Genomic DNA, 27,530 nt, shown 5'->3' on the forward strand with positions numbered 1-27,530 from the left:
CCTTAAAAAACACACACCTGTTTTGGGTTTACTGGTTTCAAGAAGCACTGTCTGATGTGGACCATGCCTCGCAGAAAAGAGCTCTCAGAAGACCTACGATCAAGAATTGTTGACTTGCATGAAGCTGGAAAGGGTTACAAAAGTATCCCCAAAAGCCTTGATGTTCATGTGTCCACGGTAAGACAGACTGTCTACAAATGGAGAAAGTTTAGCACTGTTGCTACTCTCCCTAGGCATGGTCGTCCTGCAAAAATGACTGCAAGAGCACAGCGCAGAATGCTGCATGAGGTAAAGAAGAATCCCAGAGTGTCAGCTAAAGACCTACAGAAATCTCTGGCTCATGCTAACATTTTTGTTGACACATCTACAATAAGGAAAACATTAAACAAGAATGGAGTACATGGGAGGACACCACGGAGGAAGCCATTGCTCTCCAAAAAGAATATTGCAGCACGTTTGAAGTTTGCAAAAGAGCACCTGGATGTTCCACAGCACTACTGGCAAAATATACTGTGGACAGATGAAACTAAGATTGAGTTGTTTGGGAAGAACACACAACACTATGTGTGGAGAAAAAAAAGGCACAGCACACAAACATCAAAACTCATCCCCACTGTAAAACATGGCTGAGGGAGCATCATGGTTTGGGGCTGCTTTGCTGCCTCAGGGCCTGGACGGATTGTTGTCATTGATGGGAAATGAATTCCAGAGTTTATCAAGACATTTTGCAGGAAAACGTACGGCCATCTGTCCACCAACTGAAGCTCCGCAGAGGATGGGTGATGCAACAGGACAATGACCCAAATCATACAAGTAATTCAACAAAACAATGGCTGCAACAGCACAGAATACGCCTTCTGGAGTGGCCCAGTCAGAGTCCTGACCTCAACCCGATTGAAATGCTGTGACATGACCTTAAGAGAGCGATTCACACCAGACATCCCAAGAATATTGCTACACTAAAACAGTTTTGTGAAGAGGAGTGGTCCAAAATTACTCCAGATCGTTATGCAGGTCTGATCTGCAACTACAGGAAACGTTTGGTTGAGGTTATTGTTGCCAAAGGAGGGTCAACCAGTTATTAAGTTCAAAGGTTCACATACTTTTTCCTCCCTGCACTGTGCATGTTTACATGTTATGTGCAATTAAACCATGGCAACATCTAATGTTTGTGTAGTATTATGTTCAGCAGACTGTGTTCTTCTATTGTTGTGACTTAGATGACGTTCAGAGCACATTTTATGCCCAATTCATGCAAAACTCCACGTAATCCCAAGGGGTTCACATACTTTTTCTTGCAACTGTATGTAGTACAAGAGCCTGTCTGATTTGATACAAATTGAATTGATTGTTCAGGTGTTTCCTCCTATTCCACAGTTCTGGTAAATCTAAAGGAAATTTTACAGAGATTGTACAATCAGATTGGATAGTTTATGGCCATCTTTATACAAGCACATAGGAAGACGTTGCCGGAGGAACACAGTTATCAGACCCCGTTCACATCTCCACGTAGTGAAAACTCACATTCCCGCATGTGTTTTGGGCGTTTTGGAGCATTTTCATTCGTCACACATAGGGCAGCCCATTCACTTGAACGGGCTGCCATACATTCACCAATTCCCCAAAAAGGCACCAGAACTTTTTTTTTTGGTGTTGGAGCATGGTACGTTCCGCAGTTCTTGGTGTTTGCCGCACTTGGGGTGTCTTTCACATGTAATGACAACACAAAAACGATGCACATTTGCAGCGTTTCTGAAATGCATGGCAAAGCGTACATTTTCTGTGCAGAGTGCCAAGCATTCAAAAATTCACAGATATGAATGGAGCTTCATTGTTCTGTGTAAACGCACCAATTTGACTTTCAGGCCCCATTCACACAGAGGATAGAGGGAGCGCATGTTTTTTGGCTTTTTTTTTTTCCAGTGACACACATAGGGCAGCCTGATGATTTCAATGGGCTGAGCTACACATGGCAAAGTAGCTCATGGGACATTTTAGCGTGATATGTGTTGCACATTGTTTACTGCGCTATTTGCTGTATTTGTTACCCGTTTTTTTTTTCAATGTGGCAAAATGTGTGCTTGTTTCTGCGTTTTGGGTGCTGTTAATTACACAAAGTGCAACCAGTTAATTTCAGGTGTATATAGGTGGCCATACACTATACAACCTGATTGTACAATTTCTGTACGATCTCCTTTAGATTTACCAAAACTATATAATAGTTGGACACAGCATCTATCCAATCACTAGGCTTGAGCCCATTTGTAGAGACACTGGCGTAGCCAGGTAAATGCAGGTGGGGAGAGATCCCGGAGATGCTGTGAAAAATAGTTGATGGGTGAAGGATGTGTACTAATGAGGTCAGCGCAGGATGTGTGTGCTAATGCGATCAGCTGGTAATTTGCTACAGAAATTTACCAAAGGCTAAGGCAAGGCCTTGCTCTGCAGATCAAGAGAGCTTTGCATCTGAGGTACATTAATGGTATACTGGTGCATAGGGGAGCTGGATTTTATATATATATATATATATATATATATATATATATATATATATATATATATATATATATATATATATATATATATAAAGGGGTGAACTTAGCCTTTAAAGCTTTGAGGTCCAAGATAGGATGATAAGGCTTTAGCCTGGGTTTACGCTGATGAGGTCCGGAATTCGCAACGTTTTCAGTGGGAATTCCACACTGCATCAGAATCACACCCCGTTCATGTGAACCGCTGCGGGTGTGTATGTTAAGTTAACAACACCCTGAAAGCAGTCCACAAAACGTGTTGCGATGTGAAGGATCGGATCGCATTGCATAGGTGTGAATACCTATGCAATCCGATTCTAGTGCGGACCCAAAAAAGGGTCCTGCACGTTTTTGGTGCGGGTGTGGTACGAATAGAGCCATACAAAATGTATGACTCCGATCGCACCGCACACAAGTCGCATGTGATTTGTACAGGAATGCGGTGCGGATCCTGTGCAAATCACATGCGATATACAGAGCCGCACGTATGTGAACCCAGGCTGAGAAGTGTAAACAGATTGGAATAAGTTCTTTAAGGCTAGGTTCACATCTGTGCAGGTGGTGCCGCTGTGGATCTGCATGAAAATCTGCGCAGCCGCACCACCCGCACAGGGTGGTTTGAGGATTGAGGACCCGCGGGCGGGTGCCATTAGTTCTAATGGCACGCCGCCCACACTGGGAAAACGCAACTGTACTGAGAACCGAGGTTCCCATGTGGGCTGCATTTTCCAAAGAAGTGCAAGGACTTCTTCCCTGCGTGTCACGCGGCAAGGGAGTCCATTCGAATGAATGGGCTCTCGTGCTTGCGCAAAACGTGGCCCGCATGGCCGCATATATGTAAAAGTGTTCTGCAGTGACTGAGGCAATGACACCTGGAGCCTGAGAGAGCCTGGTGAAGATCCATAAAACATTGGAGAAAAAAAAAGCATATATTGGAAGTCAGTAGGCAAGAAAGGTTAGGGAAAAAATTGCAGCTTGTAACCCTGAGTCACCACCTCTGGCACCCAATTATTGGTGATGCAAGATTTCCAAATATCTCCAAAAGCCAAAAGACATCCTTACCCTCTGAAAAGTGTGGGTATACCTTCATACCAAGGAAAGTACCCTGACAAACTTGGCCAACTTAGAATGCAAAACCTTATGGAGAGATGAGGGGACAGCCTTAGGAGGCTTTAACGTTAAACTCAAGGACGCAAGGCAAAAATTGCACTTTTGGAAGGGGGCAATTTACCAACCTGATTCTTGCTCTTCTTATTCTGGAGAAGATGGGTACTCTTATTCCTTGTAGCATCCCTACAGTGGTGGTAAAGGCTTGAATTTTTTTTACCTTCATGCACGAAGGTAAAATACCTTCTGTGTGCAGCAGCCCCCCTTATACTTACCTGAGCCCTATCATGATTCAGCGATGTGCAAGAGAGCCTTGGCTCTCTGGAGACTCTCCCTCCTCAATGGCTGAGACAGCAGCAGAAGCCACTAGTTCCCAGTGCTGTCAATCACATTGGCTACTGTGAGCCAATGAGGAGAGAGAGAAGGGCCGGGGCCATGCCGTTGCTCTGTGCGTGAATGAACACACAGGGCAGCGGCTCGGGAGCAAGCTTGCCCAGGTGCCACCATAGCCAGCTGCTTGCTGTGGAGGCACTTAGCAGGAGGGAGGGGTTAGGGGTGCAGGCGGGAGACCCAAGAAGAGGAGGGTCTAGGCTGTTCTGTGCAACACCATTGCACAGAGCAGGTAAATATAACATGTTTGCGGTTGTTTTTTTTTTTTTTTAAATATTGCCTTTCATATCACTTTGCTCAGCTTTGTACACTCACTGGAGCACAATGAGTAGACCAAAGGTCTAGAGTACCACAAAACATTTAATAGAAAAAAATCCCTATTCTTTGTTGCTCATACAGAAAAAGAGACCATTTCCAACTTTATTTACTTATAAAATTAAAAAAGGAAAATTAATAAAAAAATATTAAAATAAATATATATATATATATATATATATATATATATATATATACATACATACACACACACACATATACTAGACCTGTGCTAAATGCCAAAACTCTTAGATAGCCCTGGACACACTGTCAGAGGCCCAGGCCTCATAATAATAAGAATGTGAAGAACATCTAGAGAGAGATGATAAATGCATGTGATTTGAAAGGGTATTCAGACAACACTGTGAATACAATACATAGCTTCTGGATATGGAGGAGCCTGCAATAAACTTGTTGGAGCCGCTCTGGTAAGTGGGTGAGAGCAGCAAGTAACACAAGACACCAGCGTGACACAATGCCACACAGTAACAGCCATGAGATGTGTTAAACCTCTAGGAAATGGGTGGTCATAAGAGAGATGATAGAAGCTAGATCCTTTACTGTATAACATCTACTCTGCTCAAACACCGTTCACCATTTTCCATCTTTTTAAAGCAAGATATAAAGTAGATTGAGGGGCAAACCAGTTTTCTGCAACTTGTCTTCTTCCCTGAAAAATACTATTGAATGTGAATGCCATCTCTCTTAAAACCACCTGTGTGATTAGGAAGCATTAGAAACCAAACCATACCGTTCACGGCTGCAGAAGATCCACTGAGAGAAGAGAGAAGAAGAGGACCAAAGGACGGGTGAAGGAGGAAAGGAAGAAAGGCTTAGGATTATTTCAAGTTACCAAATGCCAGGGAAGGTCAGGCCTTTGTCATTTTTCTATGAGAAGACTGACCAGAGTGATGTCTTTCTATATTATGCAACAACTACTACAGCCACCAGAATGATACAAGTATGCCTAGGCCATCAGTTCAGTAAAGTGCAGTCTGTGATCATCCTTTGCAACCAGTTTGATTCAAGTATACTTTAGGAAAGTACAGCCAGAAAATAAAAATAATCCTGTTGGCTGGTGCTAACTTCAAGTCATTTTTATCTTAGACACACTAATAACTGAGACTTAGGATGGGGGAATTAGGATGAAATCTATATTACTGTTATTAACAAAACAATAAACATTTTAAAAATTGCAGTAACCCAATACAATTTCTCTGATCTTGTTATAGTAATGGAGATCTACTTCACTGCACATTGCATTTTCTCTAGGCCATCCTTACTGATACATTTAGATGTTTAAAGTGGATGCTAGATCGATGCACAGAAAATAATATGAAGTTGTGTTGTCCTATTTGGTTTCTCCCATATGTCAGACAGTTTTCAGAATTTACCTGAGGTATCTCCGAGAATTACTGTCCTTCCGATATTTGGCAGAAGATGTTCAATATTTGGTACAGACTGGGAATCTGACTCATCCACTGGAGTCTGGAAGGCATACAATGTGAAATTTATGCAATTACCAAGGCAATACAATATAGAACATTTAGATGTGACAGTGAGAACACAAACCCAGGCAAATAACACTACCAATTGCAGAAGGTGCAGCACGGTCCACTTCTGAATTTCTATCCATCTTCCTGATTAAAATTACATGGGCTTACTCAGCAGACTACTGTGAATATTTTGAATGATCGTTTGAATGATCAATCAAAATGCAATAAAAAAGAAAGATCGAGAGAGGCTTAAAATAAACCCTTTCTAAGAGAAATGAGGAGGCTGCCATTGCTGACTGCTTTTTGAAAATGTCAGCTTTCTACTTGTCTCTGGCTTCTATACTTTCTGAGTAAATGACCTGTAAAAAGCATACATATCAAATAAGTCAGAGTAACGTCAGAATTCCGAATTTGTATACTTGTTCCAGGTTCCAGATTTAGAAAGCACCAAAGCTGGTAAGTGATCATGACTTCCACGGTGAGCAGTGTACTGCTCCGATCAATCACAGACTCTGTGAGCAGCAAGGACATGAGGATCTCACTAAAAGTAACCTCCTGATTATGCCTTTTTTATCATTTGCTCACTGTGAATTGTCCAGGTTTGCAACAGATTAACCTTAAGCAAAAATTCATTGATGTCTGTAAAAAAAAAAAATTAATTGATGTCTGTAGCATGAAAGCACTTGTTTTAATCTCGATAAACAATGTTCAGATCTTGCTGTCAGATGAACAATTTTACATAACACTCTTAAGCGGAACTAATCAATGACTATTTTTAATCCTTATTCTACTAGCAAAAGTAAATAGATAGGAAGGTATATTATATTTACTTTTTCATTTTATTTATTTTTTACATTTCTTCAGTTGCTTCCTGGTTTTTGGTCTAGGTCAAAATGATGTCATACATCCCAGGAGTCATTTGTTTTTCTTTCATGTGGAGCAGGGGAGGAAGGTTTTTCAAAGAAAAGCACACCCTCCTGCCTGCATGTCTGACCTAAGGGCAGATGGATTCCAGGCAGTACATGGCCGTGGCTAGAAATGCTAGGGGATATTTTAATAAATTAAACAGCATTTTCAGTTTGTGATGATCAAATACAAGTCAATTCTGCTTTAATATGGAGGGTGGGTGAGAAGAGTAAAGAAATGGAGGGCATAAAGATGAGTCAAAAAGACATTTCTCCACTACACAAAATGACACTATGCAAAGGGTATAAATTCCACTTTTCACAGCAGTATCTTACTATCAGCACACTTACCTTTTCAGCTTTCTCATGCTCTTCACTGAAGAACCAGTCAGACTGCAACATAGACAGAGAGGAAGAGTTAGTAGCAGCGAGTTCCAGGGAACAATAAGTACTTGGAGCAGAAAATACTGATCTGCGACACCTTTTCACACAGTGCTTTCATACATAACCATAAAGAATGAAGCATATTTATCTTGGCATAATACATGTGTACTATATTCAACAAGCAAATTATACTTCTCAATTGACCAACATTGACATACACTTTCCCTACTGCACCCACACACTTCACTGACCACCACTGGAAGCCCTGCACTTCTCCACTGACTGCCACTAACCCTGCACACTTCTTTATTGAGGGCCACTGCATATATGCATGCCACAGCACGCGCACACTACTCTGACTGACTTCTTCATAATAGGCTGCTGCACTGCTTTGCATTTCTCTATTGGATGCCATTTCAGTGCTGCATAGCTCTCTTCTGACCACCACCGTGCACTCTCTCTGACCGTCACTGCACCTACACTTTACCACCGACAGTCACTGCACCTATGTACTTCTCCACTGACAACCACTAAAATGACACACACTTCTCCACTGACTCCTATTGCACAGATGTGCAATTCTCCACTGACTGCCACTGCACCTATGTACTTCTCCACTGACAACCACTACACTGACACACATTTCTCCACTGACTGCCACTGCACCGATGTGCACTTCTTCACTGACTGCCACTACAATGACACTTCTCCACTGACTGCCACTACACCTATGTACTTCTCCACTGACTACTACTACACTGACACACACTTCTCCACTGACTGCCACTGCACCGATGTGCACTTCTTCACTGACTACCACTACAATGACATAAACTTGTAATGACACACAGAACAATGCCACAGTGACCACCACTGCACTGCAGTGCAATTCCCCACTGACCACTACTCAAACAATGTAATCTTCCCCACTGATTGCCACTAGACTGGCTGGCATTCTCCATTGACTGCCACTGTACCCACTTTCTCCACTGACTGTCACATACTTCTCCAGTGATGTATACTGAAAGCTCCATACTTCTGAGCTCCACTACACCCTGCTCTTTCACAGAGCATGCACGCACACTTCTTAACTCACTGTCACCATACTGCGGGGCAATTCTTTACTGACCACCACTGCTCTGCCCTGCAGCCTGGCCAGAGGTTCAGTGACTTTTCTGTGAGAGGATTACATGCCCCCCTTCTCATACATGTTCTGTGAGTGCATCGTAATTGTTTTTTAATCACTACACTAAACTGAGTCTTTTCACTGGATCTCTCTGTCTGTGTTCTTTTTTGCATGTTTCTGGAGCCGAGCCCCCCACCTCCTCTGGTCATCCAGCAGCACTGGACTTGATATATCTCTGGTTTTATAGTAGGCACCTCTGTATAGTCCATGGTATACCCGTGGCCAATCCAAGTCTGTTTACACCTGATATTGTCTTTTATCATGCACAACTGGTAATTTATTAGTATCAGGATCATTGAAATTAATTTTTGATACACCTTTGGCACACGACAGGGATTGAGTTTAGCCAGGTTCTTCGCATCCATCCATAGGCTAATACCTGGGTGTCAAGGTAAAGCACTCTGTAGTGTTTTTATTTTCTGTGGACAAGGGAGGACTACCAGTGGACCATCTAGGAGTTGACAATTACAATATTTCAAATGTACCTGCATGGCTATTTAATCCTATCTGGCAAACTACATGGTCATTTGCCCTCTGAAAATGTTTCTGGTTGATAAGATTTGGGTTGTTCTTCAAAACCATTTTTTGAGAGCTGCATGAGGATTACTATTCACAGTGCTCAGTGAGCTTGACCATAGATACTGCCTTATACATATATACTTATATATATACAAAGATACTGTACATATATTTTAAACTTTCATATGGACTATGCTCCAGGACTTGCTTTTTGCTGATTTTAAAACTATATCAAAAGTTTGGACTGTCTGAAATCTTCTTTCACAAAATCTCATAAGGGTACATGATTAAGAAATGCAGCAGTTAATACTTTTATGTAATAAATCCAATCACATATCAATAATAAAGGGATTATGATGATCTGAGCATAGGAATGTTAAATACAAATGTTGACTAGTATTTTGCAGAGTGAGAAAATCTACACGTACATATCTTACAGTCTACCTAATAACTGCCTACTCTCTGCTCATTTCCTATACAATGTTTACTTACATGTTGGATCAGCGTCTCTACGATCTTATATCGATCTGGCATGTGCGTCACCATGTCTGTCATGTTATCTTCAGAAGTCCGGACCAGTGTAGGGCCAAAGACCAAAGCCAAATTTCGAGGCTCCATCTGTATTAGGAAAAGTGAATGTCAAAATTGAATCATGTCAGTTTCTTGCTGAAATAAACACATGCTGAGTGAATATTGGTTTATAGAATAGCATGTGCTTCTTCTGGGCATCACAGTAAGTGACATTGTAGTGTATCAGAAAAATCTCCCACCTTGTTTTTTTCTGAGTGGTCAGCTACTGTTTTTAGATGTCGAACTAGGAACCGGAGTGTCTCATAGTAGTAAACTGGGAGCTCCTGAATCTGAGAACAAAAGAGCAGAAATCAGAATTCTTAGTGCAAGTGAGTTCACATCACTCTGGATTTGTTTTTTGTGTAACTGATGTAGCTCTGGCCATGGTCTGTGTTCTGTTTAGCTCTCACAGACTGAAGTAGATTCTAATAACTAAAAGGCAGCAGAAAGCTTTCACCAAACGGAAGGCACATACACAATATGAAAGACAAACACGTGTGAGAGCACTGCCACCTTCCCTCATACATGCTCCACGTGGTGCTCAAACCTTGAGGCTGCCGACACCTCCAGCATACCAAGACAAGACAAAAAGATGGTCAGCACTTAGGATGACATTCATAAAATCTTGTTTCATTATTAAAAAGACGTGTTTTGCACTATGAAAGAATGCCACCTGCCCCAGACTCTCATGTGCTGAGGTGCCTTTCAGCCTATTCTTTTTAAATGGGCTGTTTAATGCCGTGTACCATAACTAACATCAATGTTGCAGCGCACTGTAAATTGTACTTCTGATTGAGGTAAAGTGTGACCATGCTGTAGTGAAAACTGTCCAGCAGATGATGTGGGCAAATGTCCATAAGCAACAGTTTGATCTACACAGTTGCTGAGATTTGACAATGGGTCAGAAGATTAGTAAATGTATAAAATATGCAATATTTGGAATAATACGTCTGTAAAATAGACCATAAACATAAAATGAGCAAACGAGATTAGGTAACGCATATTCATATATTTTAACAATAGGTTACCACAACATGTTATTTTCTTGATATGTGCCTGCTGTACTTGAATGAAAAAGTATCCTGTTCTCTATGTATTGTTTCCTTTGTGTGAAATCCCTGGTGTTCCTGCCAGTCCCTCTGCTTTCCTTTTAAAACTGACCACACTAGACACCAGAGCACAGCGTGGTAAGAATTCTGGCTGTGCTGGGAATTCAGCCTGCTCTCCTCCAATGACCATACTTATCCTGACTACCCCCTGCAGAGACATTCACTGGAGATAAACAAGTGTTCTGCAAAAAAACACTAAAACAACATAACCAAGAAGAGATCCAGTAAATAAACGGCTGACCAGAACTGGTGATCAAGTCTCCCAACTATCATGCTTTGTGGAAGATTGCAGTCCCAGGGTACTGTGGCCAAGGAGGGCCATCTATGAAAAAAAATGTCCCAGTATCCTAGATTATTTCTGGTATTTCAAGTGTACAGTTATACACAGTAATGATAGAAGAGCTGTCCCCAAAGCAAGGGAGGCACAAAGCAAAAAACAGGAGCGAGAAAAACATATAGGAGAGACCTTGTAGTGAAGCAATATCAGAACATCAGGGTGCAAAAAAATGGATAAGGGGGGAGGTTGTGGGGACCACTGAATGTACTGTATGCACCCTTAGCTACGAGCATATGGAGAATACCTCTGTACCACACAGTTCTTTTAGGATAGGGTGGTCACTCTTAGATACCCTGCCTTGGAGAAAATCTGGTTACTTCGGGATGGTTAGAGACGGGATGCAATCAGGATAAAAAAAGCCTGTGAAATGGCAGAGGCACCCAAGAGGGTGGTTATATCGGAGACTTAGAATAAATTAAGTAGACATGTAAAGTATGTTTATTAAACACCAAATAACGTATTTCATGGCTAAACTGCTGCTTCTTCAGACGAAACAGCCCCCATTGACATATAAGCACATCTTCAGAGAATGGGTGAATGTAAAAAAAAATGCCACAGCTCTGGACCTGAAGCAATGAATCCGCAGATTACATGATGCAGAACCCTGTACTGGTAATAAAGTACATCCAGGTATGCCACAGCTGGGATATGGCTACTGCAGGGCAGTTGCAGTAAGATAACAATTTGAATGAACTGGTAAAACTTGCACTGGGTAGCTGACTTCTAATCAACTAACCAGTGCAAGTTTACCAGGATTCATCATCTGGCCTAATTTCAGCAGCAGTTGACTGAAGAAAACTCAACGCAAAAAACTCTTAAAATAGCAGAGCTTTAGAAAGATGTCCATCCTCTTAAAAGACAGTACGTATAACTGAGCCACCTCTGAAGGAGAGGTTATGGCCCCCTAGAGGCTGGTTTTCAGTTTTTGAGGCCTATTTTCACATCCTACTGTAGTCGGCTGTATAACCCACAGTTAACAAATATGGATTGTTGTGTCCCTCAAAAGATGTGAGTAATAAAAAAAAAAAGTTGATATGTACACAAAACAAATTATGGATTGTACCAACGTCAAGGGAACAACTTGCACATTGCTGCAAGGTGCTTTGTGATGAGAGGATTACCAAATAATAGATTTCAATCACAGTAGAGAACGAATGGCTTTTATGGTCTACATAAAACAAAAATTTGAAGAGCAACAGAAAAAAATGACATGTCTTTCTTTTTACCAGTTTGCGAAGCCTTTTCATCCTCTCACTAGAATTCTCAAGGCGATTAGCTTCTATAAATTCATTATATTTGTCTGTAAAAAAAATAGGCAACAGAGTAAAAACTAAAAAAAAAAAAAAGAGTCAATATGAACGCAATATGATTTGTATTTAAAATAGCCTAACTCACGCTCACTGCTTTAAGTGACCATGTAAAGGAGTCGACAAATCTGCAAAAGTACTACCCTGACAACAAAATAAAACTTTATTCTTTCTTGTCCAGCAGTCTGTTTACTAAAAATTCACTCTGTAGCACAGCTTCTGGCACCAATCTCATGCCACAGTTCCAGGTATGTGAAAGAATGTGTCCTCTACTTGCTACTTTGGTTCCTCCCAACAACTACTACACTATCCTGTCCTGCAACAACTAGGGGTCAGCAGGAGGAACCACAGCAGCCAGAAGAGGGCGCCGGGGGAACGTTGTGATTCCAGCCTAAGGAGTCAAATAGGATTGGAAAGAGGAGCTCAGTTACAAAGTGAAATCATATCAAACAAGCCAATGAACAGTTAAATATAAAGCTTTTTTTGCAGGGTAGTACAATTGTACTCTTGTCAATCCCCTGATAGGGTTACTTTAACATCGGTTGTGGCTCACATGTTATCTAAAGAGCATGGTTTGCAGTGAGATGGCTGACAAATAGATTTTCATTGTGAGATGGAACAGTTAAGCACAATCATTGAATCAAATTATATTTTTTAAAAAAGTGCAAATCAACATTACAATCATTAAAATTTTCATCAAATGCATAATATCCAAATCACATAGATAAAATGTATCCTATATAACTCTTCATAATATTTAAAAAAGTGCAGCAGAACTAACATCCCTCCTAATAGCTCAAATACACCGGGGTTTATTTACTAAAACAAGAGAATGTAAAATCTGGTGCAGCTCTGCATAGAAACCAATCAACTTCCAGGTATTATTGTCAAAGTTTAATTGTACAATCTGACATAAGAAGCTGATTGGATACCATACACAGCCAAAACAGATTCTGAGTGCAGATGTTTTAGTAAATCTACTCTGAAGTGTTATTCACAAAATTCCAGATCCATAATCCTCCATATATTTTATATACAACATGAAATACAGCAGATCTGTCATCTACTCCACTTACCAGTACCTCTTTAAACAGTCAACAGAAAATGTAGATCTCTTAATAAAGTAGGTCAGAGTGCAATTTATCTAACATTTTCTCCAGACTCCTGACAAAGTCCTGAGAGTGGTGAATGTTTTGGGCAGAGAGCGTTCCCGATCATGCTTGCTATGTGCATCTCAGGCCCCATTCACTGCTGAGTGTAGTGTTTTTGTGCAATTCTGTCGTGTGTTGTGCGCGTTTGCAAACATTTAAGAGGGCTATAATCACTATGTATAAATATACATGGTGATCATATTTGCCGCAAAGTTTTCCTTTTTACAAAGGACACTGCATCTGGAGGAAATTAGGATTTAGTATTCTTGCAAGAAAGTGCAGCCAACTCAGAGACCCTGCCAGTCAAAGTAATGGCAACCAAAAACACAACCTAAGGCATGAGTCATGAGTATGGATTCTCCTGGTAAGGTTCAAAAGGAGAAGACTGCAAAACAGACAAGGTCAAATTAAGGTCCCAATGAGACAAGGGCGCTGTACAGGTGAAAATCTGTGTAACATCTGCAAGGAATGAAGTGTGAAAAGGATACGTGACAAAAGAGCCTAGATATTTCCCCCGATGATGAGAAACCTCCTCACCAGGATGGAGGGAAGCCAAATTACAAAATGAAAACCAGTGACCATGAAGCACAATGGATAATCAGACCCTGCAATGGCAATTATGCCCAATCTGGAAGATCTGATAGCTTGTCTGCCAAGAAGTGTACGATGTCCACACACTACTTTCTTTTTGGCCATGCAAATGTAATCAGAATCACCAGAATGCCCTCTACCTTTATTTTGGGTAACAGCTGAAGAGGAGCAGCAGTGGAGGAAAAGCATTGTTCAGGGAAAATAGATACTGCAAAAGCCTAAAGATCTTTAGGCCGGGAAACAAACCTGTCCAGCTTATTGTTGAATCTGGATGCTATAAATTCACATCTGGCCAAAGAATTTGGAGTCCCCTAAAGCAGGAAAACATCTCCAAACACCTCCAGCTGAAGGGCCCATTTTCCCAGATTTAGCGGTTGACAGCTGAGAAAGTCTACCTTCTAATTCTCCACATCAGGAATGTGCACAGCAGAGGTCCTGAACATGAAATTAGGCCGCAGGCAAGATCAGTTCCACTTTTTTCTCAGCAGCTTGACTTCTTATCCCGCCTTGATGCTGCGGCACTGTCCGCCTGTACCTTGACAAGGAGAACTCAATGACAGGTAAGACTAGTGTAGGAGAGCAAGTCATATCGTCTGAAGGTAGATGTTGATTGGCAGTGGTGGGCAACCTTTTTTTTCAACTGAGCCAAATCTCGCCAAAACCACGATTGAAATTTATTTTGAGAGCCACATTTTTAAAACTGAAAATACATCCCCCATATAGTAATTCTTCCCCCATATAGTAATTCATCCCCCATAGTAATTCATCCCCCATATAGTAATTCATCCCCCATATAGTAATTCATCCCCCATAGTAATTCATCCCCTATAGAGTAATTCATCCCCCACATAGTAATTCATCCCCCCTATAGTAATTCATCCCCCCTATCGTAATTCATCCCCCCTATAGTAATTCATCCCCCATATAGTAATTCATCCCCCATAGTAATTCATCCCCCATAGTAATTCATCCCCCATATAGTAATTCATCCCCCAAATAGTAATTCATCCCCCATAGTAATTCATCCCCCATATAGTAATTCATCCCCCATAGTAATTCATCCCCCATATAGTAATTCATCCCCCATAGTAATTCATCCCCCATATAGTAATTCATCCCCCATAGTAATTCATCCCCCATATAGTAATTCATCCCCCATATAGTAATTAATCCCCCATATAGTAATTAATCCCCCCTATAGTAATTAATCCCCCCTATAGTAATTCATCCCCCATATAGTAATTCATCCCCCATATAGTAATTCATCCCCCCTATAGTAATTCATTCCCCATATTGTGTCAATTCACTTACCTTTGCTCCGCGCGTTCCTCTCGCCGTGTTCCCGCGCCGTTCCGCTCTTCAGGGCGGACTGTGAGAGGAGAGGAGTTCGTCACGCTGCCCCGCCTACATCCTGACAGCCAATGTTTGCCACGCTCCGCGGGCCGGATTAAGAGGTCCGCCGGGCCGTATGCGGGCCGTAGTTTGCCCATTGCTGGGCTAGCTGCAGAGTCCTGACTTTTGGGGCGGCCGCCCGAGAGGAGGGAGGGGAGCGGGCGCCCGGCACACAGAAGAGCCGCATTAAAGTGTGTAAAGAGCCGCATGTGGCTCGCGAGCCACGGCTTGCCGACCACTGCGCTAGGGGATGAAACTATTTGCCAGAGGTTACAGATATACGGGTGGTCAGAAAATGTTTTGGAACGGAACTATTGCAGGATCTGAATCTGGCAAATGCATGGAAAACTGTACAGGTGATAAATGGGGAAACCTCAGGAACCTTCATTTTGCAGTATACAATGACTTACTGTATCATATAAAAAAGGAATGGGAGCAAGTTGTGAATTGGCTGGTGGTTTCCCAAATCAGCTCAAAGATATTGTCAGATCTGGCTTATTCTGATGTGTTGTGTGGTCATTTACGGATAGAAATAACAAAAAGAGGAATTTTGACTTACCTGTAAATTCCATATTTTGGACTAGACTGCGGGACACAGGCTAAATATTCATAGACCATGGGTTATTGCCTCATACTTTTAGGTGATTGGACAGTGGCAACACTTTCAAGGACATGTCCTCTAGGCACCTTCCCTGCAACCCTACTCCACTCAGTAAGTCTTCAGTCTTGTATCAAGCAATGCAGAGTAACCAAGAAATGGAAGGGAAGGTGGTCTGTGACCTATACTTCGCTACAAGATATGGAATTTACTGGCAAGTAAAAATTATTTTCCTAATTATACAGTACAAGGCACAGGCAAAGTGTTCACAGACCCTGGGACATCCCCAATCAATGAATGAGAAGCGTGGGCAACATCTCAGCAAAGAGAACTTTGCCAACAGGCCAACAACATGGGACCTTAACAAAAAGATTGCGTCCAAAAGCTGCATTAACCAATGATTGCACATTCACCTTGTGAACCTTGGAAAGGTATACGCAGAAGTCCAGGTGCTGGCCTTACACAGCTGGGCTACTGAGGCCTGATGCCAGAATGTCCAGTTAACTCCCACCGATCTGGTGGATAGGGCACATAAAAGCACAGGAGGAGATCGTTCTAGAGATCCGAGTTCTAATCCATCTTGCAATAGTGGACTTGGAATAGCTTGAAGCCATTTGTTTTTTTATTATCTGCATTCTGCAATCTGACCTTCACCACTCTACTGCACCTCTACACAATGTGCCACATAATCACTCACCATCAGTGAAGAGAGGCTCAGGCAGTTTTCGAAAAAAAGACTTAAGCAGACTACTGACCACGTTCAAGTCTTGCCATCGCTGAAACCAAAATAAAGATGGATCAAATAGGCAGTTAATGCATGTCTTAAAAATGAAATGAGTTTTTTTGTTATACACTTAGGCTACTTTCACACTGATCCGCTGCAAAAACATAGCAAAAGCGCATAGGCGTTTTTACCGCACTTTCTGAGCATTTTTTAAAGGACAGGTGACTTACAAACTGCACCAAAAACGCTTCTCAGAGGCGTTTTTGAGACGCTTTTCAGGTGTTTTCCATTGATTTCAATGGGAAGAGGAGTTTTTGGGTCGTTTTTTTTTTTTAACACACCAAACATGCCTCAAAAATGCTGCAAGCAGGAGTTTTTAAACTGCACTGCCAGCGGAACGCCTCAGTGTGAAAACATACATAGATATACATTCATATACATAGGGAAGCATTTTTCTGGATCTTTTCAGGCATTTCTTTTTACGTAAAAATGCTTCAAAAACTCCTCAGTGCGAAAGTAGCCTAAGGCTTCGTTCCCATGGGCATATTTAAGCATACACCCATATAAGAGCCATGTTTGCCCACACAGGGATGTACAGGTGTTCCGTGAGGCAGGCAGTCCTGACAGTTGAGAGGGTCTCCAAACGCAGACTGTGTGTGTTCGGCACCCACAAATGCATGGATGTCAAATTGAGATGAATGGAACTGCCTGCACTGGGATGCATGGAACACCTGTGCATTCCCATGTGTGCAAACATGGCCCCAGCACAAGTGTAAGCTTAACTACGCACGTCTGACTGAGGCCTAATGAAAAACATTGTTGACAAATATTTTATGACTAATAAAACAAATAAGATGATCAGCTGATTCATTTCAACATTGCAGTGAAGTTATTTTACATTAAAGCACAACTCTAGTCATATCAGAGCCCAACATTTCATTGGCTCAGAAGAGTGCGTCTGACTGCTTCAACCTCTAAGTGCTTTAAGTCCCCAGAAAGAAAAGTGCTATAGAAATACAAATTAAAGTGTATGACTCTGCGGAAAACAAAAAAAAATCTGTGCATCATTCTAACACATGCACAGTTTCCCACGTTATCCCTTTACAATTTCTGTAACGGTTGATCTATCAGAATTGAGTGTGCTTCTATCTTCCTGTGGCTGTCACCACAATGCCAGCCAGGAAAGAACTGACATCCCGATCAGCGTTGCCTGCCTTGCCTGCTGGACTACAAAACTCAACATAACCCCTCACCCTCTCTGTCCCACGCCACATGCAAACATTAACTGGTTTCTTAGCAAACCAAAAGTGCTTCATCAACTCCCAAGCATCTTCCTGCACATTCTATACAGGAAGCTGTGGTTCTGGGAGTGAGCTGACATTAATAGTTAACCTCACAGCAGCTGCCCCTGCAACGAAATTGACATCACCTGTAAGCTTTTTTTTTTTTTTGTGCTATAAGCAAAAAAAGACTGAAAATATAGAAAAAAACACACTTTTTACTTTCGGCTATAAAAAATATATAGTAAACTCAAAGTTAGTCATCGATTTAGGCCAAATTGTATTCTGCTGCATGTTTTTGGTAAAAAAAAATCTCAATAAGTGTATATTGGTTTCTTTGTGTGAAATTTATAGCATCTACAAACTATGGTATAGATACTGCAATTTACGCCATTTTTTGCTTTACAGTTCTGCACTAGTTTAACTGACATTTGCGCAGTCATGCAATGCTGTACATAAATTAAATGTATGTCCTTTTTTCACACAAATAGAGCTTTCTTTTGGTGGTATTTGATCACCTGTGCGCTTTTTATTTTTTGCGCTATAAACAAAAAAAGATCAAAAATTTTGAAAAAAAAAAACTATATTTTTTGCTTTCGGCTATAAAAAATATATCGTAAACTCAAAGTTAGTTAGTGCAATGCTGTGCCCAAACAAAACGTATGTCCTTTCTTTCACACAAATAGAGCTTTCTTTCAGTGGTATTTGATCACCTGTGTTCTTTTAATTCTTCGCGCTATAAACAAAAAACTCAAATTTGTCATAAATTTAGGCCAAAATGTATTCTGCTACATGTTTTTGGTTAAAAAAAATCCCAATAAGTGCATATTGATTGCTTTGTGTGAAAGTTATAGCATCTACAAACTATGGTATAGATAATGAAATTTACACAGCTTTTACTTTCAGACTGCCTATCACATATCTTGAGGTGCTAAAATACCAGGACAGTACAAACACCCCCAAATGACCCCTTTTCGGAAAGTATACACCCTAAGCTATCTGCTGAGAGGCATATTGAGTCCATGGAAGATTTATTTTTTTCCCACAAGTTTTTGGAATATGACAAATATATATTTTTTATTTTTTACACAAAGTTGTCACTTAAATGATATATTGCTTGCAAAAGCCATTGGCATACAGTGGGGCAAAAAAGTATTTAGTCAGCCACCAATTGTGCAAGTTCTCCCACTTAAAAAGAAAAAAAAGTGGAGCCCCAGATCAAGGGAGATTATCAGTGGTCTTGTATGTCTTCCATTTTCTAATTATTGCTCCCACAGTTGATTTGCTCACACCAAGCTGCTTGCCTATTGCAGATTCAGTCTTCCCAGCCTGGTGCAGGTCTACAATTTTGTTTCTGGTGTCCTTCGACAGCTCTTTGGTCTTCACCATAGTGGAGTTTGGAGTGTGACTGTTTGAGGTTGTGGACAGGCGTCTTTTATACTGATAACAAGTTCAAACAGGTGCCATTGATACAGGTAATGAGTGCAGGACAGAGGAGCCTCTTAAAGGAAAAAGTACAGGTCTGTGAGAGCTAGAAATCTTGCTTGTTTGTAGGTGACCAAATACTTATTTTCCACCATAATTTGCAAATAAATTCTTTCCAAATCAGCCAATGTGATTGTCTGGATTTTTTTTCTCATTCTGTCTCTCATAGTTGAGGTCTACCTATGATGCCAATTACAGGCCTCTCTCATCTTTTTAAGTGGGAGAACTTGCACAATTGGTGGCTGACTAAATACTTTTTTGCCCCACTGTATGTGGAATTACTCCCCAAAATACATTCTGCTACTTCTACCGAGTATGGGGATACCACATGTTTGAGACTTTTTGGGAGCCTAGCTACATACAGGAGCCTGAAATCCAATGATCACATTGAAAGCCTGAAGGTGCATAACTTCCTCATTACCTATCAGAGTTTCGGACGCCCGGAAATGCCAGGATAGCACCACACCCCCCAACATAACCCCTTTTTGGAAAGTAGACACCCCAAGGAATTTAAAAAGAGGCAAAAACTTGTGGCAACAAACGAGATCTGCAAAAAATACTCACAATGCTTCTTGGTATTTCAGGGCCTCCCAAAAAGTCTCTCACATGTGCTACCCCCATACTCAGGAGAAGTAGCAGAATGTATTTTGGGGAGTAATTCCACAAATACCTATGGCATGTGTGAGCAATAAACCATTTAAGAGACAATTTTGTGTATATAAAAAAAATTTTTGGTCATTTTCTAAAAATTTGTGCTAAAAAAATAAATTCTTCTATTGACTCAACATGCCTCTCAGCAACTAGTTTGGGGTGTCTACTTTCCAAAAAGGGGTCATTTTGAGGGGTGGGGGCATTTTATGCCCAGCATTAGAAGTTTATGCCACACATCATTCACTCTTCTAACCACCTGAAGACCAAGCCTTTTCTCACACTTTTTGTTCACATGAAAAAAATCAGTATTTTTGCTAGGAAATTACTTTGAACTCCCAAACATTATATATTTTTTTAAAGCAGACTCCCTAGTGAATAAAATGGTGGGTGCTGCAATTTTTTATTTCACATAGTACTCCTGCAGCGACTTTTCAAATGCAAATTTTTGGAAAAAATACACTTTTTTTAAATTTTAATGCACAAAAACACAATATATTGGCCAGTTATTTGGGAACTTATAAAAGATGATGGTATCAAAATAGGGTCTGGGATTTAAAGTACCATTTCAGTGTTTCCAGATGACACCAAACTATGCAGTGGAATAATGTCCTTACAGGATGTCTCCAGCTTACAAGCTGGCCTCAATGCAATATTTAACTGGGCAACTATGAGTCAAATGAGGTTTAACCACTTGTCACCCACTCACTGTACATTTATTTTTTTTTACTACAGAAAGTTGGCACTGACCCTTTTTCTGCCAGATCCATACATTGTACAGACCTGACAGCGGGGGTTTTGCACACACTCGGTGTGGCATCAGCCACCAGGTTTGCTTCCACACACCCCCGGTAACGGCAATCCCACGCCCATGGAAAACATAGGGCACTGAAGTTTGACGCCATTTCACAGGGATGCGCAAATTTAAGGTTTGACACGTTGGGTATCTATTTACTCGGTACAACCTCTTTTATATTTTACAAAAAATTGGGTAATTTACTGCATTTGTGTGCCCAAAAATTAACTTTAGTGTATTTCTTACTGAAATTTTGTGTTTCCTGACCTGTACAGTATTACTGTGTGACCTAGTTAATTGCAGCTACCACTATTATATTCTCTAGGGTGTCTGCTTTCAGAAAACATATGTTTTGGGAGTTTATGAAATCTTTAGGCCTAAAATTAGTTTAAGAAAAAAAAAAAAAACCCCCCGCAAAAACAGCTCTGGCACTGAAAAGGTTAATGAGATATTTCTCACACATGCCAAGGGTATAAGTGGCATTACACCACCAAACACATTCTGCTACTTCTTATGAGCATGTGGATACCGACCACGTGTGAGAACTTTTGGGAGCCTAGCACATGTAGGCCCAAAACCAATCATCTTCAGGCTTTCAAAGGGCGTAGCATCCTCATTTGATTTCCTGACTACCTATCACAGTTCAGAGGCCCTAAAATGCAAGGATTGTACAAACACCCCCCAGATGATTTAAAGGGGAATAATTTGGATGTGCTTTCAAAAGTGCACCAGTGAAAAAGGGGTCTAATTATGCAACTATGCATTTGCTCACTGACTGACTTCTAGGTGATCCTGTAGCAGAAGATCCCATAGAGTTTTTTAGGTATTCTTTCATGGCAAGATAGCACAGGATCCTTACATAATTCTTAGTCAGCTCTGTCATTAATTATAATGCCTGAGAAAGGCTGACCTGCAGTGTATCTTTACTTTTGCATGCTTATCATGACATATGTCAGCTTTTATACCAAATGGTATGGCTAGAATTATTACACTTAACTGTGTGATCCTGGCGAAAATAATTTATAAATATGTACAGTAATTCCTGAAACCCACCATAATTTCCACTTAGAAGTTTGAAGAAAGCATGTGTATTCCCTGTAAGGCTGGATTAATTGCTAGTCCTCTCACCTGGTCCTGTATGCTGGAGTCACATAATCCCTTGTTGAGCTGTTCTTGCAGGCTGCTCACTACTGCATTATTTCCAGGGACACGATATATGCCAAGGTACTCTAGACCTTTCTCTTCCACCAACGTGCAACACAACTCCACAATTAGAGGCACACCCTGTGAATAAAACAACGTGGTCTTCAGAAGACTGAACGCTAACTGAAAGCAGTTTTTGTTTAACCAATAATCTTTAAATAAATGATTTTCAGAGCACACAGCTTCCTTTGAGTTTCAATAAAGATTCAAGTGAGCTGGCAATAAGAAATTAGTCTGTATGATAAGTCATGTGATGCATACTAACACATTATGGCATTGCCTTGGAGGGGGAATATTTTTTTTCCATCAAAACTTTACTACTGCTTTAATGCAGAGAATGCATTAAGGTAAAAAACCTATTTCCTTCACAATTACTTTAAACGTAACATAGATTTGAATGACACGCGTGAAGGTGCTCCCAAGGACCCCACATACACAAGATTACATTTTGTATTGCAATACAGAGTATGAACAAGAGAAGAATCACAAAACAGCAAATGTACATCAATGGCATGGCCCGTACATATTGTTTTTTGGAATAGGTATCCAAACATGGTGAAAACAGCAAACACCAAACCAAAACAGAAAAACCCATATCAGCATGCATGGCCTTCTCCTTCTGGGGATGAACATATAACAATATGAGCCAAGAGGTACTGAATATCAAGGCATCAGACCAACAAAATAGGGGAGCCATCCCGTGGTGAATGAATGCATAATGTTTAAGAGTTTTCAGGTATTTGTGTTTGCGAGCCAGTCATTAGGAAGACAGAAGGGTTTTTCTGAAAGGGACTGGGGAATTTTGGCCAAGATTCTCCAGGTATGAAGGAGTTTGATGCCATCATTCGGTGTTAAGATAGGTAACACCTTGTTATTGATATTCAGTACAGGCAGGGGATGCACAGGAAGGAATAGCATTGGCAACTATCATCTTGGATAAAGTAAATGTCTGCGAGCAATATCCATCTGTACTTATCAATCCGTACCATCTCCATGCCATGTATGACTGCTAATTGACATTGCTATGCTATATGGTTAATGTCTGCGAGCAATATCAATCTGTACTTATCCATTTGTTCTATTTCCATGCCATGTATGGCTGCTACTTGACACGGCTGTGCTATGTGACAATTTTCTGTGAGCAATTTCCATCTGTACTATCTCCAATGCCATGTATGACTGCTAATTGACACTGCTATGCTATATGATAATTTTCTGCAAGCAATATCCATCTGTACTACTATCTTCATGCCATGTATGACTGCTAATTGACACTGCTATGCTATATGATAATTGTCTGCGAGCAATATCCATCTGTACTATCTCCATGCCATGTATGACTGCTAATTGACACTGCTATGCTATATTTTAAGCTATGCTGCTTTCAAAATCCACTTCTAACTTAAGCGGATTCATTACTATCAATGTTCTTATTGGTAATATTCGCTGCTTCCAAAGTTTTTAGCTCTGTCCATATTACTGTGGTGTTTATTTTGCTCTTATTGTCTACCCAAAACTTATGAGCTGATCCTAATCTTTACAACTCTGCCTTCCTGCTCTCTTGTTGTCTCTTGTAGTCCTCCTCTGGTGTGAGAAATTTGCCCTGCAAGAATCCACAGCAGACAACAGCAAAACACTAAACAGACTACAGGTGACCCATTTCCCCATCCAGCCATCTCTCACCCAGTCTGCTTCCTAATCCCACTACTCTAACGTGCACTTCCTACTCCTCCTTCTCATAGTTGTATCCTCTCTTCTCAAACTCTCTTTCCTTCACCCACTCTTCTCCACCCCACAACTTACATATATCACCCTCACTCCTGTATTCACATTACTGTACTCAAACTCCTGCTAATTCTGAGCCCACATACTAATAAAACCTCCAGGACACTGGGACATGACCCTCCTTATAAGTCATACTCCCATACTACCTCTCTCACCCTTCTGATTCTCCTAACATCAGAAGACATCTTCCCAAATCGTAGGCCACCATCATTTTCCTTTGACCAACACACCCGGCACCCTCTAACAGTGATAGCAATCCACACAATCTGGTTTCTAGTCCTCTTCCTAGAACCAGCCTCCCCTTTTCCTGTGCCCTTTGGAATGTCCACTCTGCCTGTAACAAACTCACCTCTGTCCATGACCTTTTTTATCACAAACTCCTTTAACCTACTTGCAATTACTGAAAGCTGGCTGCACGCATCTGACTTTCCCTCTCCTGTTGCACTGTCCCATGGTGGTCTCCTCTGGACTCACTCTCCCAGGCCTATTGGACGGAAGGGAGGTGGAATCCTCCTTTCCCCTCAAAACACTTTCAGGTCCTTCATTCACCTCCCTCTCCTCATTTGAAGGTCATGGTATTCTTCTATTCTCTCCAGTTCCTTTGAGAATTGCTGTGATCTATCGGCCTCCTTGACCGGTATAAAACTTCCTTAATGACTTCTCTGCCCAGCTACCCTGCTCTCTCTCTCTTCTGAAACTCCCACAATCATTCTCGGTGACTTCATCATCCCTGTTAATCCTAACCCTCCTGCTACTTCTAAACTTCTGAGCCTAACCTCCTCTTTTGACCTAAAACAATGGACACATGCTTCTACTCAGTCTAATGGTAACTGCCTCGACCTTGTATTCTCCTACCTATGCACTCCTTACAACCTCACCAATTTTCCTTTTTCTCTCTCTGATCACTCCCTTATTAGCCTCACTCTCTCCTTAACTTCCTCCTTGCTTTCCAACTGCCTAAGCGTTACCCATATAAACTTTCGACATCTTAACCCTTCCCTTCTTTTTTCTGCAACAGATTGTCTCTATGACAAAGTCTCAGCCCTGTCCTGCTCCAATCTGGCTACTACTGTGTACAACAGTCAATTGTCATCCACCCTGGACACACTGGCCACACACAGAATCAGGCCCCGACGGTTACAACCCTGGAAAACAGACAATGCCAGATGGCTCAAAAAAAAGGAGCTGCGATCCTGAGAGTCTGTGGCATAACCCTAAGTCCCAGCATGACTTTGAACAATATAAATCTGCCCTCCAAAAATACAATTCCTGCCTCCACACTGCCAAACACACCTATTTTGTCACTCTCATTAACACCCTATCACGCAGTCCCCGTCACCTCTTTCTACCTTTAACTCTTTACCTCCACCCACTAACTCACTCACTGCCCAGGAGATCAATAATCACTTCAAATATAAGATTTGTGACGAGATCTCCACTGTACAGATAACTCCCTCACCCTACACTACTTGTCCACCTGCACAATCACAATACTTCCCTTGTTTAACCCATCTACTATAGAGGAAGTCACTAAACTTTTTTCTAACACCCACCTAACCACCTGCCCCCTGTTTCCTCGCAAATACTACAGTCACCCTCTGGCTCTATCCTACGCTCTTTAACTCATATCTTCAATTTTTCCCTTTCTACTGGCATCTTCCTCAACTCACTCAATCATGCACTAGTCACCCCCGTACTTAAAAAGGCCTCTCTAGACCCCACCAATCTTAACTTAAGACCCATCTCCTTACTCTCTTTTGCCTCCAAACTCCTTGAACATCTAATGCACAACCGGCTGAGCTGCCACCTCATTGAGAATAACCTTCTTGGTCCCCTTCAGTCTGGATTTCACCCGGAACACTCCACAGAAACTGCTCCCCTAAAACTCACAAACTATTTACTAACAGCTAAAACCAATGATCACTATTCCCGTACTCTTACTCTTGGACCTCTCCGCTGCCTTTGACACAGTTGACCACTCCCCTCCTCCTCAGAAAACGATTTCCTTAGTCTCCGTGACTGTACTTTCCATTGGTTCGCATCTTACCTACCCCAACACACCTTCAGTGTCACTTGCAACTCAACATCCTCCTGTCCTGTTCCTCCTACCATTGGGGTGCCCCACGGTTCTGTCCTTGGACCTCTCCTATTCTCGATCTACACCTCTTCCCTGGATCAGCTGATAGCTTCCCATGGTTTCCTATACCATTTCTATGCTGATGACACACAAAAGTATCTCTCTACCCCTCAGCTCACCCCATCAATTTCCTCACATATCACTGATTTACTAACAGACCTGTCAGACTGGATGTCACACCACTTCCTAAAACTCAATCTATCCAAAACTGAGCTCATATTTCCTCCTACTCGTGCCCATTCCCCTGATTTCTCAGTCAAGATCAATGGCACAACCATCAACCCTTCCCCGCATGCCAGAGTGCTAGGGGTAACCCTGGATTCTGAACTGTCCCTTCAGGCCCACATCCAATCCCTGTTCAAAGCATACCACCTCAACCTCCGCAACATCTCCAGAATATGCCTCTTTTTAACCAATGACAGCACAAGCTTCTAATTCACTCCCAGGTTATCGCTCTCCTCAACTACTGCAACTCCCTCCTCATTGACTTACCTATACATAGGCTATCCCTTCTCCAGTCCATCATGAATACTGCTGCCAGGCTCATACACCATACCAACTGTTCAGTGTCTGCCATCCCTCTCTGCTAATCCTTCCACTGGCTTTCGCTCACTCAACTAATAAAATTCAAAGTACTAACAACTTACAAAGCCATCCACAACTCAGCCCCCAGCTACGTCACCAACCTGGTCTGTCCAACTATCCCCTAATCTATCCACCTTTAGACGATCCCTGAAAACCCTTCTCTTTAAAGAAGCCTATCCTGCTTTTAACTAATGCACTGTGTTTTTACTTCCCCCATCAGCTCATTCCCCACACCTATTACCCTTTATATCACTTTACCCTCCCTCTTAGATTGTAATTTCTAACAAGCAGGACCCTTTGATTCCTTTTGTACCAAATTGTATTGTAACTGTAATGGCTGTCTTCATTTTGTGAAGCGCTGCGCAAACTGTTGGCGCTATATAAATCCTGTATATTATTAATATGAAATTTGTAGCTTGGTTAGGTATAACCCCACTTGTAAGAAATTTTCTGGTCATGTAAGATGTCAACTGTTGAATCACAGCAACGAAAATACATGCATGCATATAAGTACAGTGAGCTACACTTGAAATGTATAAGAGCTGATGTTCAGAAATGCATACAGGAGTTCAGTACCCAGAATAGAGTAATGAAAAGGATAGCTGAGCCAGACCCTGATGAAAAGAGAGAAGGAGGATGAAAAAAAAAACAACGTTTTGAGGATGTAAGAACCCCCTTTCTCAAGAAACACCAGTTTTTTAAAGTTCCACTTTAAAAGAAATGGATTTACCTTGTTGTATAATTCTTGCCAAACGATTTTGCTTTCCCTGGGATCATCCAGTGCTAGAGTTAAGTAAAGTGCTACTCTTGCTACCTCAGTATTGTACTTGTTAATGGACTTGATTGATTAAAAAAAAAAATCTTCATGTGGTCACACTGTACCTCAAAAAACCTGCTAATATTTGCTTTAGACTATAACTGGTTAAAGAAAAAAAAAATGGAAGCAAGATAATTTGTTGACAGATGACCTGTTGATTACAGCCACCTTAACTTAAAGCA

At 41.3% G+C, this 27,530-nt stretch overlaps 1 protein-coding gene across 1 annotated transcript in view; it reads right to left on the reverse strand.

The window, feature by feature from the left end:
* Nucleotides 1-27,530, reverse strand: part of ARHGAP23 (Rho GTPase activating protein 23) — a 308,148-nt gene that overhangs the window by 24,725 nt on the left and 255,893 nt on the right. Inside the window, exons 16-22 of the mRNA XM_089690030.1 lie at nt 21,950-22,105; nt 16,586-16,664; nt 12,076-12,149; nt 9,604-9,693; nt 9,326-9,451; nt 7,096-7,137; nt 5,738-5,831 (exon numbers count right to left, since the gene is read on the reverse strand). Of these exons, the coding sequence (XP_089546156.1) occupies nt 5,738-5,831; nt 7,096-7,137; nt 9,326-9,451; nt 9,604-9,693; nt 12,076-12,149; nt 16,586-16,664; nt 21,950-22,105 (661 nt within the window). The remainder of the gene's footprint in view (nt 1-5,737; nt 5,832-7,095; nt 7,138-9,325; nt 9,452-9,603; nt 9,694-12,075; nt 12,150-16,585; nt 16,665-21,949; nt 22,106-27,530) is intronic.

The sequence above is a fragment of the Staurois parvus genome, unplaced genomic scaffold (assembly GCF_062004578.1).
Source record: "Staurois parvus isolate SC_StPar_1 unplaced genomic scaffold, SC_StPar_1.0 ptg000511l, whole genome shotgun sequence".
Taxonomy (NCBI): domain Eukaryota; kingdom Metazoa; phylum Chordata; class Amphibia; order Anura; family Ranidae; genus Staurois; species Staurois parvus.